This window comes from Brienomyrus brachyistius, chromosome 4 (genome assembly GCF_023856365.1).
Source record: "Brienomyrus brachyistius isolate T26 chromosome 4, BBRACH_0.4, whole genome shotgun sequence".
In the NCBI taxonomy this organism is placed as follows: domain Eukaryota; kingdom Metazoa; phylum Chordata; class Actinopteri; order Osteoglossiformes; family Mormyridae; genus Brienomyrus; species Brienomyrus brachyistius.
The window spans coordinates 35602481-35615077 of record NC_064536.1 but is presented as its reverse complement, the minus strand read 5'-3'; the positions used below and the strand labels follow the sequence as shown (position 1 = coordinate 35615077).

General features: G+C 43.2%; 3 protein-coding genes across 4 annotated transcripts; 1 reads left to right on the top strand and 2 right to left on the bottom strand.

Annotated features, from left to right (window-relative positions):
* Positions 1-952: 952 nt before the first annotated feature.
* si:ch211-161h7.8 (thiosulfate:glutathione sulfurtransferase) lies at positions 953-7348 on the bottom strand. 2 transcript variants are annotated; one of them, XM_049012128.1, is made up of 5 exons: positions 7215-7348; positions 6895-7068; positions 1493-1615; positions 1231-1393; positions 953-1153 (listed from the first exon to the last, which is right to left on the bottom strand). In XM_049012128.1, exons 2-5 carry the CDS (start codon positions 7064-7066, stop codon positions 1099-1101), a joined length of 513 nt encoding a protein of 170 aa, XP_048868085.1. In that variant the 5' UTR covers positions 7067-7068; positions 7215-7348; the 3' UTR covers positions 953-1098. The 2 variants fall into 2 exon arrangements, with proteins under 2 accessions (XP_048868085.1, XP_048868083.1); XM_049012126.1 differs by having other exon boundaries at positions 7235-7341.
* Positions 7349-7464: 116 nt separating this feature from the next.
* On the top strand, positions 7465-9113 carry LOC125740669 (cystatin-B-like). Its single transcript, XM_049012133.1, has 3 exons — positions 7465-7718; positions 8035-8136; positions 8363-9113. Exons 1-3 carry the CDS (start codon positions 7716-7718, stop codon positions 8489-8491), a joined length of 234 nt encoding a protein of 77 aa, XP_048868090.1. The 5' UTR covers positions 7465-7715; the 3' UTR covers positions 8492-9113.
* Positions 9114-9559: 446 nt separating this feature from the next.
* Positions 9560-12571, bottom strand: mix23 (mitochondrial matrix import factor 23). Its single transcript, XM_049012132.1, has 5 exons — positions 12449-12571; positions 11681-11806; positions 11112-11258; positions 10114-10173; positions 9560-10021 (listed from the first exon to the last, which is right to left on the bottom strand). The coding sequence occupies exons 1-5, from the start codon at positions 12497-12499 to the stop codon at positions 9974-9976; spliced, it is 432 nt and encodes a 143-aa protein (XP_048868089.1). The 5' UTR covers positions 12500-12571; the 3' UTR covers positions 9560-9973.
* Positions 12572-12597: the final 26 nt, after the last annotated feature.

Below are 12597 nucleotides of genomic sequence, written 5' to 3'. Positions count from 1 at the left end.
CGCTAATAAAGCTAATAATACATTAATGAGAATGTTTTCATGCAAATAAAACAAATAAAATTGTACATTATGATGGATGTCCTGTTATTTACCAGAATGGCAAACAAGTAAGGATAACAAAGATAGTATTAGCATGGTGTAGAATTACTATGGTGCTGCATACGGCGGCACAATGGCTAAATCAAAGACGGCGCCGTCTATAGTCCCAATATAATCTTGGTCTTTGCTGAACAGGGTGGTTCTGCTCATGAGACCAATGAATGAATGAAAGTTACATTTATATAGCACCTTTCAAGACACCCAAAGCACCTCACAGAACCAACGGGGAGCGACTTTAATCACCCCCACTGTGCAGCCCCCACCTGGACGATGCAACAGCAGCCATTCTGCACCAGTACGCTCAGCACACAGTGGCTAAGGTGGTGAAGGAGCAGGAGAGAATTCAGCAGTTAGATACAGGGGATGATCTGGAGGCGAGATGTGATAGGACCACAGTGGGCAGTGTTAGCCAGGACATCGGGGTACCACCCCTACTCTTTCGAAAGATGCCCAGGGATCATTTATAACCTCAGAGAATCAGGACGGTCTTACATTTCATCCAAAGGACGGCACCATTTTTACAGTACAGTGTCCCCATCACTACACTGGGATCCACACAAACCACGGGATGCACTAACCTGCTCTCTACACCAACATCTCATCCAGCAGCACCCCAACCTTCCTAGCTGGTCACCCATCCAAGTACTGGCCAGGCCCAAACCTGCTTAGCTTCAGGTGGATTACATAGTCAGAACCACAGCTGGTATGGTTACTGACGAGACCAGTGATATTTCACCAGGGATCTACTGGACCCGTCTTCAGCGGACCAAATAATATTCCAAGTCACCCATGAAATAAATAATATTAATATAATATGCCCTTTCACCACTATATTAAATCACAGAGTCATGTGGCCAGTTTGTAAACACCACTTTATTTTGATGAACTTAGACACCGTTTCCTCTGTTGCCCTGATCCTAGGGGCAGATGATCCAGCTGACTGTTTGTCCTGCACTGCATTCTGGGATGTTGGTCACTTCGGCCAATCAGCTCACAGGCTCACTGCCGCTCATACTGCTCCCATTCTTTGTATCCGCCTGCGTAGTGCTGCGCCCTGCCAGGGGAGTGGGTGCCATGTTACACAGACATGGGGGAGACAGCGGGGTCCAAAGTGGCCCGAATGGCTTGTACCTGCTGAAGCCCAGCCTGAACGCGATCTCCAGAGCAGTGGCGCTGCGGTTGCCCTTCCGACAGTAAAATACGATGTTGGAGTCTGTCTTCTTGGGTGCAACGACATGAAAGCGACTCCTGAAGAGGTCAGGGGTCAACTGCAGGGCCTCCTCCAGCTCCCCCACTATCAAGAGAAGAGGGTCACGGGGGAGCCGGAAGCAGGAAAGCAAGACAGACAGATAGGCAGACAGACAGACACACAGACAGAGAAACAGACTCTCACATGGGATGTTGGTGGCGTCAGGAATCCATCCCGCCTGGAACTCATCTGGGTTCCGGACATCAAACAGCTGGATGCTGTGACTGGACAGCATGGTCTTAAGCTGCTCATATGACACCACGGGCTCTAGGACACATGGACATACGCTCTGTCAAATAACGTACGCAGACATGTCGATGCCAGAGGCACAGCGCACAGCTGGAGAATCGGCATTACTAGGATTGGCTGGGAAAAGACAGACCTGGGGAGGTATAACGTATGCTGGGTGCCCTCTGCTAGGCAGCATTACAGGCTGGCAAGGATACAGAGGCACCCCCAAACAATGATGACACATGCGCACCGACACCGAGATGCCACACAAAACCCATACCAGCCACAGCAAGGTCATGCACAGAACACACGGTCTCTCCGGCAGCTTCTGGTACACAGGTGAACATGCAAGCACGGAGTCGCAGGGTCACAAAGATGGAAGCCTTTTCATACAAAGAAAACCAACCAGGCCTGGCTGAATTTAGCAAACAAAAAAATGCTTCAAATCTCCCAAAAACATGTGGGAAAATGTGCTGAACTTTTTGGCCAAAATTCCAAAAGGTATGTTTGCTGCAAAAACAACACTGTGCATTTTAACTGTGGGGGGGTCACACTGGTGGAGGATCTGGGGATCCTCCCCCAGAATTTTTTTTAATGAATTAGATGCTTTTTCCTGCATTCTGGTGTACTTTTAACAGGTTGTTAAACACCTAATTTTACCTACAAAAGTCACTTAATTCAATGACTATTTTAGAGACTCAACAATAAGTCCTCATTCAACTAGTGCATATTCATCAGCCTGTTTTTAACTGCTACCCACTGCTATGCCTAAGATAATGAAATGAATGTGACAGTTTATCACCAACAATGAGTTTATGGCTGCATTTTACTTTTTATTTTGTGTATTCTTTTTGATTTCATAGCAATTTTAACAGATTTAATACTTTTTGTGACTATGTTATGAGATGTATTTACTTATTTACTCAAGTGTATTTATTTGCTACCTGTTGGAGGACTCTGCTCTCTAGATTATGCCTTTAAATTAGTCATGTCCTTCATGAAATTTACATAACTGACTGGAAAGCACTCAAAATAAATATTTCTTTGAGTATACATTTTAGATTTGTACTTTTACAAGTGAGTTGAGCCCAAAATGAGGCTCCAAAAATTCTGAGACACATTTCATTAACAACTGCCCAGCACCCTTCATCACTCATCTCCGCAACAGAACTCTCTCCGCTGTACAGCATGCCCTACATGCTGACCCTGCCTCTGACTCACTCTCATTATTAATCTCCTATGTCGAGAGAGATCGAGATGGATTAAGCATTGTTTTTTTCTATTAACAACTGAAATAAGAGAGCTTTAAAAAGTCAAGAAATTAGCAGGAAATAACAATAACAAGAAATGACATATTTGCTTTATTAGTGCTGTGTCATTAGTGGTTGTGATCCCCAATTGTTTTAACCTAATGATCTTCTCATGATCTGTCATGAACTGCGGGTTTGGACGGGCAGGCTGGCAGGAAGGAGGCAGGGAAGGACGAAGCAGGCAGGCACAAGGCGGGGAAAACTGGGGATTTATTGGGGAGATCGGGTACACGAGACATCACAACGCTAGTAACATCAATGACGGCGACTAAAGACTAGAAACTGTGAACTGGATGGAGTTAAATAACAAAACTGTTGAAGAGGCCTGGGAATTTTTTAAAAGCACATTATTGCAAGTGCAAGAGGACTTCATACCTGTTTCCAGCAAGAATAAATCTAGGAAATTGCAACCTAGGTGGTTTACTAGGGAAATAAAGTATAAAGTAAGGAGGAAAAGGGCTTTGTTCCAGCAATGGAAAATAACTGATGATGACAGAATTAAGCAGGAATATCTAAGTCTACAGGCTGAGTTAAAAAAATGATATTAGACGAGCTAAAAGAAATGTCGAAAGGATGGTTGCATTGGAAGCTAAGGATGACGTTAAAAGTTTCTTCCAGTATTTTAACTCTAAAAGAGCTCTAAATCCTGAAATTACTAATCAGCAGTATAATAGTAAACGACATTGATATAGTAAATGAGTTCAATGATAGTTTTGCACGGGTATTCACTGTTGAGGACCTTAGTAATTTACCAGTTATTACCTATCCAGCATCGTCTATAGCTAATATATATATAACTGAAGCAGATGTTTTGCAAAGCCTAGCTAAGCTCAAAATAAATAAATCACAGGGCCCTGTTGGCATCTTACCTATAGTGTTAAAAGAGATGAAGGATATTATTTGCCGACCCTTAACTTTACTGTTTCAAAAATCCTTATCTGAAGGTGTGGTACCTTCATAACGCCCATTTTCAAAAAAGGGGATAGAAGTAATTTGTCTAACTATAGGCCAATCAGTCTAACTTGTGTAACTGGTAAAATTATGGAGGCTATAATCAAATAGAAAATGGTATATTACCTGGAGAGGTAGATCCTGTTTAACAAATCTGTTGGAGTTTTTTGAGGAAGCTACTCAGGAAGTTGATGATAAGAAGGCCTATTATGTCATCTACTTAGATTTCCAAAAGGCTTTTGATGTTGTCCCCCACAAGAGGCTCCTACTTAAACTCAAAGCGACAGGTATTTTAGGTACCGTAGCGACCTGGATTGATAACTGGTTAACAGATAGGAAACAGCGAGTAGTTATAAGAGGCACAATGTCACAGTGGGCTTGCGTTCATAGTGGGGTACCGCAGGGTTTGATTTTAGGACCACTATTGTTCCTAATTTACATAAATGATATGGATACCAATATATACAGTAAACTGGTGAAATTTGCAGATGACACCAAGGTGGGTAGTGTAGCAGATACTGAATTAGCGGCTCAGCAGCTACAGCGGGATCTTGATTTAATTAGTGACTGGGCCGATACCTGGCAGATGAAATTTAACGTCGATAAATGTAAGGTACTCCATCTAGGGAGCAGAAATATAAAGTACAGGTATTTCATGGGTGTCACTGAAATAAAGGTAGCTGATCATGAGAAAGACCTTGGTGTGTATGTTGATGCTTCCATGTCCCATTCTGGCCAGTGTGGGGAAGCAATAAAAAAGGCCAATAGGATGTTGGGGTATATCTCCAGGTGTGTGGCGTTTAAGTCAAGGGAGGTAATGCTAAGATTATACAATTCCTTAGTGAGACCTCACCTAGAATATTGTGTGCAGGTTTACATAAGAACATAAGAACATAAGAACTATACAAACGAGAGGAGGCCATTCGGCCCATCAAGCTCGCTTGGGGAGAACTAAACTAATAGCTCAGAGTCGTTAAAATCTTATCTAGCTCTGATTTAAAGGAACCCAAGGATTCAGCTTGCACTACATTATCAGGAAGGCTATTCCATACTCTGACTACACGCTGCGTAAAGAAGTGCTTCCTTAAATCCAGCTTGAAATGTTCTCCCGCTAATTTCCACCTATGGCCACGAGTTCGTGTATTATCGTGTGGTTTGGTCACCATATCTTAAAAAGGACATTGTGGCCTTAGAAAAGGTGCAGCGTAGGGCCACAAAAATGATTCCTGGTCTTAGAGGAATGTCATACGAGGAACGGTTACTTGAGCTAAATCTGTTCAGTCTCAAGCAAAGGAGACTGAGGGGGGACATGATCCAGGTATATAAGATTCTAACAGGTTTGGATGCTGTTCAACCAAATAGTTACTTCAGCATTAGTTTAAATACACGAACTTGTGGCCATAGGTGAAAATTAGCGGGAGAACATTTCAAGCTGGATTTAAGGAAGCACTTCTTTACTCAGCGTGTAGTCAGAGTATGGAATAGCCTTCCTGATAATGTAGTGCAAGCTGAATCCTTGGGTTCCTTTAAATCAGAGCTAGATATGATTTTAACGACTCTGAGCTATTAGTTTAGTTCTCCCCAAACGAGCTTGATGGGCCGAATGGCCTCCTCTCGTTTGTATAGTTCTTATGTTCTTATGACGGATATCGGACAGGGCAAGACGTGGACTGATATAGACTAGACAGGACGAAATTACAGGATACAGCTGGGCAAGCTCGGGGAAGCACACGTGGATAATCAGGGGGTGTGGCACACACAAGGATCAGACGAGCCGGGCATGACAATCTGAATTTTAAAAACCAAATTTGTGGGACCATGAACCAAGCAGTTTTATACGGAAAATACTGAAACTCTAAAATACTAAAGTCCCAATAAACTTATTATGATTATTTAATTCTTGCTTTAATTATTAATTCTTTTATGAATACCAGCAGGTGTTTAGTTGAACATTAATTTGACATGGCCTAGGGTTAATTCTGAGCTCATATAACAAAAGAATAAGGTTTTAGGAGAAGTTGGACATTGTGAGATGGAAATGGGACTGACGTTACCTTCTCCTGTATCGAGCAGCCTGCACCATTACTGTCTATGACCTGCACTGACGATTCACATCACTTGCGTGTGGTTTGTTGCTGTCGGTAACCCGGAAAACCCGGAGACGTCTTTCAGTGGTATGTCTGTTCTCATATCGATCAAGTGGAATGGATCCTTTCGCGAAGCAATGGAAACAGCGCTGGGTGAACTAATATTTTATGTTAAATGGGGGGGGGGGGGGTCCGAACGCTTCAACAAAAGTATTAGTTTAAGGGTGTGCACACTTATGCATGCAGCTTATTGAACGCTTTATTTTTTATATATTTTTCGCCCTAACAGATTTGTTTGTTTTTCAATTGAATTGTACAGGTTACATTAAAAGTTTTTAAATGATTTATCGTGGTCTAATTTTTTTACATCACAAAAACCTGGCATTTTAAATGTAAGCTATTTATGCAATTACGTTTAGTCATTTACAAAATTTACAAATATATAACTCACTCCGATTTCTTATTTAGACTGTCTTGCTTCCACAAGCTTGATTATTTGTTCTGTCCTTAACTTCGCTTTTCACCTATTAAAGCGACCCGACCACCTGGCGCACCGTCAAGAAAATGTGTTTACGTTCGTTTCGCCTGTCTCCAGTGCACAATATTTTCGCCCACATATATAAATGTAAATAACAATAATAGTAATAATGTTATATTTATTTCAGACCCAAGCAACATACGTATTTAGGGCGGTCCCGGGGGGCATGAATGTTGTCACTCCACCCCCCCCCCCCCCCCCGGTATGAAGACAAACAGTAATGTATTTAAAATAAATACATGCGTAACATACGTGACAGGAGGCAGCTACACTGAATTGCCTTATCGAGCCAAACCACTTTCACTTACCGGTTGCGAAATGCTTAAAGTTTCTGTCTGATTATGCAATTAAACAGTTTCATCTAAAGAAAGGCAGTTTTAAATGCACGGCCAGAGGACTGACATTACAGAAAACCAACGTGCACTTTACCTGGTGCCCGGGACTCCTGCAGCACCACCGGGGAGGTCTTCACGCCGCATTTTCCGGCGGCACACTGGCCGCAGAACGCGCCTGTCCCAGCGGCAGCGTCAGCGGTCGTCAGCACGATCCTGCGCATCAATAGGAGAACAGCCACCATAGCAGCGAGGGGCCCCGAGCGCATACCTGTGCGAGAAGGAAGGCGTTACTGCGACCCCTGTAGGAGCGGCAGGACCCCGTCCCTACGACGTCCCCTGCCGGCTCGGACAATGGAAAGTAAGCTGAATCTTTCATTCTTATTCAAAGTTAAGAAAAATGTCCAGTTTACAAACCAGAATTATGCGGGAATTACCGAGCTCCGAAAGATGCAAAGTAACACTTAGGACAAGTGTCGTGGGCGGTACAACATCTGTAATATCCCGAAACAAACACCCGCCCCATAAATGACAACATGTAGTTTTCCTCACCGTATTGTACATCGATAACCCGCAGAACGAATCACAGCAGCTCATCGGACAGCTGAAGCCACGCCTATGAGCAATCCAACTGAGAGGGGAAGTCAAAGAAATGTTTAAATTAGTGTTTTCAGTCCTGCATTCAACTATTTCAAAGAAGTAGTAAATAATTAAATGTTAACCATCGTCTAACTATATATACACTATATAGTTCACTCAAGGGAACGAATCCCCACATTTCTGATTCATTTCCACCCCTTTAAATGGAAATGGTCCAGCCGACAAAGGAATCCCTTTAGGCAACAAGATTTACTCGCTTAGGTGCGGTAGGTAATTGTAGGTGATGCGGCGACAGCCGAAGTACAAGGCATCTGCGACATGGTGAGTGACAGTAACGGCGTTTGGGGTTGAACGAGCGAGCCTTCGGTCACAGACTCACTCACTTATCAGGGATAGACATATTAACTTCTCGGCCTAACATCAGTTCCCGTTCCACTTGTTGGGGACAGGAAAGATCAGGAAAGGGTCGATTGTAAGCAGGTTTGCATCACGATTCTGTTTGAGTTAATTTCAGCAGGAACCAGATTATTACGATTTTTTTCTCTGTTAATGCATTATTTAAAATAAATACATAAAAATAACACACACATAAGATTTTTTTTAAATGTCCCAATGTATGAAACTTGTTTTTCTTCAGGTGAAACCGCAAGCAGAACTTAAAGCTGGAAGAAATTTTGATGTTTTCACTGCGACGTCATTCAAGACCCAAGTGGTGGCTGGGACCAACTTCTTCATTAAGGTGGCCCTTCACACGTGACAGTATGACGCTGGGTCCCCTGTGGGATGTGCACTGACAGCCTTAAATTATATATTATACTCTTTGCTGCTTCCTGCCTTCACAAAGGCGTTTTAAAGTTCTAAACATCTACGTCTGAAAGGATCGTATGCAGATAAATGTGTCTTGTTCGAAGTGCAACTTGATAAGGTGGGTTTTTCCTCAGAATGCTGACTCCTTCCCTCCACAGATCCATGTCGGTGGACATGACTATGTTCATCTGAGGGTTTACAGAACACTGCCCCATGCTGGTCTTAAACTGGAACTGCACAGTCTGCAGGCAGCAAAGACCGTTGGTGACTCCATAGAGTACTTCTGATTACGGAGAATACCTGCAGAGAATGACACACGTCCAGCCCCTGATGCCCAGGTTCTGCTTACCTATGCAGTGTGCTTATAATATGGATCTGAAATCATTTTAAAGTTTTGTCACCCGTCTTTACATCTTTAATTTGCTAAATAAGTGTAAATGAATGTGAAATATGCCGCAGCTGCATGTGTCAAAAGTTTTTTTTGTTCCCTTGAATAGCAAAAAATAACATTCATGTGGCTGCATAGCAGTGACAGCAATGAAATGAGCTAAAAATAAGCAGCATAGCAGAGGAGATCATGACCTCAGATGTGGCAGCAGAGAGCAAATATGATCCGTCAAATCAGTGCAAAGTACTCAGGCTAAAGGTGTGTTGACAATTTGCAGAGAGGGTTACAACAGCGGCAACTCTGGTGACATTTAAGGTGCAGTGATGGCACAGCGCCCTCTGTGGGTCAACTCCTGCCTTTTTAACAAAGTTCTACCCTCCATCCTGCCCTTATCATTGTCAGAATTGCAACAGCCGTCTTTCCTACCATGACAAAATATTTTTCTCAGGTCATCCATTTTAAAGAATTAACATCACGAGCAAATTTTGCAGCGGAAGCTTGGAATAAACTGTCTGAATATACTGTGAAATATTTTTTTCACATTTCCGGTAGAAAGCGGTTGGTTCCGTAGTCCAGTGCTCCTTTAAAACATGCTGCATGGAGGGGAGCCTCTGAACCCATTTCCGGTTCTGTGTTCTAATTTGTTGCTAGACAATTTTCACACGTCATTCTACAAACAAAGGTTTGGCATCATCTTACGTCCCCCATTGTGCTGAAATGAAAGACGTGCAGCGGCGCGGCATGCAGCTCCCAGCTCAGCAGTCCTCACAAACCACCTATTTTAATGGCTACACTGAGGGTTTGGGCTCTAGCTAAACGTGAACGGAAACTGAACAGAAAGACGCCAGCTCCCAGTCAAGTGTGCATGATACTCTCACTTACACTCTGCATTTTGCTGCACTGATCTATAAGACGAAATGCAGCAGAAGCCCGAACACAAGCCCCAAGCTGGGATCCACATTTAGAATTTGATTCTTAAATGTTCCGCTTTAATCAGAAGTGCACCAGGAATTCCATTAACTAGAGCTTGAGAATACAGACATTCATGGACAGTGACACTTAATTCAGATCCGATGTACGGCCACCAGTCGGAGTCAGTAAACGTGACACAAGATGCCGGCTCCGATCACGAACAGCTCAGGAGATCCATGGGCAAAATACACACAGCCAGGACTACTTGGAAACACTTCATTGGTATAAAATCCAGTTTTTTGTACAACGTTCGTAAGAAAATACAGAAAGGCAGACGGTGGACGGCCTTCCTGAGGGTCCTGGCACATGCATCCGGGGGCGGGCCAGCACCATGGCTCAAATCTAGTTCTGGTCCAAGTTCAGTTGTGTAGACCAGCGCCGTGCCACACAGAACTGTAGGAGAGGCTCACTAGGCCTTAGGAGGGCTGTAGTGGGCTCGACACCTTTCCTGGAACACCTAAAGGAAGAGCCCCCACCCCCAAAAAAGGATCAGAATCTGCAGGTCAGTGGGGTGAAAGGAAGAGGAATCGCTCCTCGCCCCCCCCTTACCTTTAGACTGCGATCATTGACCACTTCTTCAACACTGAGCTCTGACTGCATGAGTTTTAACTGGAACATAAAAATCACATTAAAAAAATAACAGGAAAATGACTGAACTGCTGAGATTTCAGCAGGATGCACGAAGTGTAACAAACGTGTGCACAACGGCTCAATGTGCACAAGTGAACCCTCGGTATTACGATATGTCATTTTTCCATATGTAATGCTGCGGATATAAGACAGTCTTTTTTCCCAGAAAAACACATTTACACAACTGATGTTGTGTTATTTTTGAGGGCTAGAATTTAAATGTCGTTATACAGCAGCAGAAACTGTAAATAAATAAATCTTCCTCCTGGCGCACTGTAATGTTTGCCATGGAACGCGTGGGTTGAATTAGCGTGTAGCCACCAGTGTCATGTAAACTGACGGTTTCCTTGTCTGTGCCACTGCTATTATTAAACCAGTGCTGGCATTTCATAAAGACAGTATTTAACTGTAAACCAGTTGTCACCTTCTTTATTAAAATGACTCAGCCACTTGCCACAATGTTTTTCTTTTTTCTGCCCGATTTATGTGGGTCCTGCTGTATCAAAACCTTTCTGCGCTCTATTGGGCTATGGAGTCTGTAATATTGGTTATCTACCTGTCTACACTTACAGAGCTCCGATTGCCTGCAGTTACTCTTCAACTGTGATCTGCTTCACTTCGTATATGTTCTTGACAAATTACCTTTGGTAGCAGTCGCTATGCTTGAGATGTTTATCTTTTTACAGAAAAACCTCATCATACAGAAATAGGTCTCATTAGGGTACCAACTTAATTTTGCACTTATGTTTTCACAGCGACGTGTTATTTTTACATTTAATATTGCGTACACAAGTGTGTCCTGTTTATATAAAATTGAGAAGGCAAATCACTTCGACGTTGTCAAAGTCGCCCCTATTCTCCGTTCTGCTCTCTTCTCTGGGCCTTTGGAGCCCTCTGGTGGTACTGCAGTGCATTACCTTTGTCTGTTCATTTCTGAGTTGCTTGATCAGCGTGAGGTTGTCAGTATCTTTGTCCCTCTCCTCTCGCAGATGGTTCACTGTTGTCAAAGTCTGTGCTATGCAGGTCTTAATGGCCCCGTCCCGGCTCTCGTGGGCTTTCTTTAGCTGCAGGAGAGACGGGGAACTCAGAGCTGCCCCCTCAGGGCCTTTTACAGCAACAACAGGCAGCTGCTTTCTACTTCTGAGCATAACCATGTTTTTTTGTGACACTGATCTCAGAAGGAAGCAAACGATCAGGAATGGAACCTGCAGGATTAAATCAAACTAATCGAAGAAAGCACCCACAGAAAAACTCAGCAAGACACACCCTAACTGAAGCATTACAAAGAAATCTATTGAGCTCCTCCTGCTCATATGTTAATAATAGAGAATTTAATCTATAGTTCAGCCTGACAAACTGAGCCTCCACTTCACTAACAAAAAGCCAACTCCAGACAAACTGTCCTTTGTGTGAGGAAGTCCTTCTCATCTCCTGGCTAGTTTTCTTTTGTGCCGTTGAGCTGAATCAGAGATAATCAGACACTCACAGATTCATAGAGCTCCTCACAGGTCTGTCTGGCATCCACCTTCCCCTTGAAGGAGGCTGTGGGAACCGTGGTGTTCAGCCGATGCACTATCCGATCATCGATGGTGCGCATAATCTTTAGTGTCTCCTATTGCACAATTAACAGCCAAAGAAGGATATGCAAACCCACAAGTCAGCCAGTAGGTGGAGTAGCAGTAAAAGAATTCACCTTTGAGCAAGGGGTTGTCGGTTCAACTCCCAAGTGAAGGAAGCACTTTAATACCACGGAATAAGTTCAACTGAACCAAGTTGAGAAATGTTCAAGTTAATAGTGGGATACAGCGACAAGCAGCAACAGGCAGTTTATATTAAAATCTTACATGTACCGTTTAGAAAAACTGTAGTGAGTTATTAATTGTATCTTAAATCAAGTGTTGAATCCCCCAGATGCTTTAATGTAAGGTGGGATAACGTGGGACTGATTTCAACATTTATCATATTAGCATCAGAGTGCTTGACCGGTTAATACTTTACGTTGAATACACGTCTGAAAAACGCACTATTCCGACGTTGCCCACAATCATCATGCATGTCTGCATTTATATTTTTAAACTGCTAGACCCCAGCAGCATAAACAGGTTGTGCCGACGCTACCCCAGGGTCACTCGTTCACAACGACAAAACCACGTACTTCTTTAAATCGTTGATCGACTCGGTAAAGTAGATTTTTATTAAATTGGACAAAACCATTGATTAACATGTACGCAGCAGCCGAATACAGGTATTTTACCTGAAACATTGAAAAGTCCTCACAGTTCAGACTTTCACCGGGCGCCGCCATGTTGGGCGCGAGGACCGTACGTGACACACGTGAAGTAGCAGACCATTCCCATGACCGATTTTAAAATGGTACATGAGAAGCATCTAAAATATTTAAAC

Excerpts from the sequence above, each read along its gene's own strand:
- si:ch211-161h7.8 (XM_049012128.1), bottom strand. The coding sequence starts at position 7,066 with ATGCGCTCGGGGCCCCTCGCTGCTATGGTGGCTGTTCTCCTATTGATG. Across the intron at positions 1,394-1,492 it reads TGACGCCACCAACATCCCAT|TGGGGGAGCTGGAGGAGGCC; the intron begins GTGAGAGTCTGT and ends TTCTCTTGATAG. Across the intron at positions 1,154-1,230 it reads TTCAGGCTGGGCTTCAGCAG|GGCGCAGCACTACGCAGGCG; the intron begins GTACAAGCCATT and ends CTCCCCTGGCAG.
- LOC125740669 (XM_049012133.1), top strand. Across the intron at positions 8,137-8,362 it reads GGACCAACTTCTTCATTAAG|ATCCATGTCGGTGGACATGA; the intron begins GTGGCCCTTCAC and ends TTCCCTCCACAG.
- mix23 (XM_049012132.1), bottom strand. The coding sequence starts at position 12,499 with ATGGCGGCGCCCGGTGAAAGTCTGAACTGTGAGGACTTTTCAATGTTT. Across the intron at positions 10,174-11,111 it reads TCAGAAATGAACAGACAAAG|TTAAAACTCATGCAGTCAGA; the intron begins GTAATGCACTGC and ends TTTATGTTCCAG. Across the intron at positions 10,022-10,113 it reads TCAATGATCGCAGTCTAAAG|GTGTTCCAGGAAAGGTGTCG; the intron begins GTAAGGGGGGGG and ends CTCTTCCTTTAG.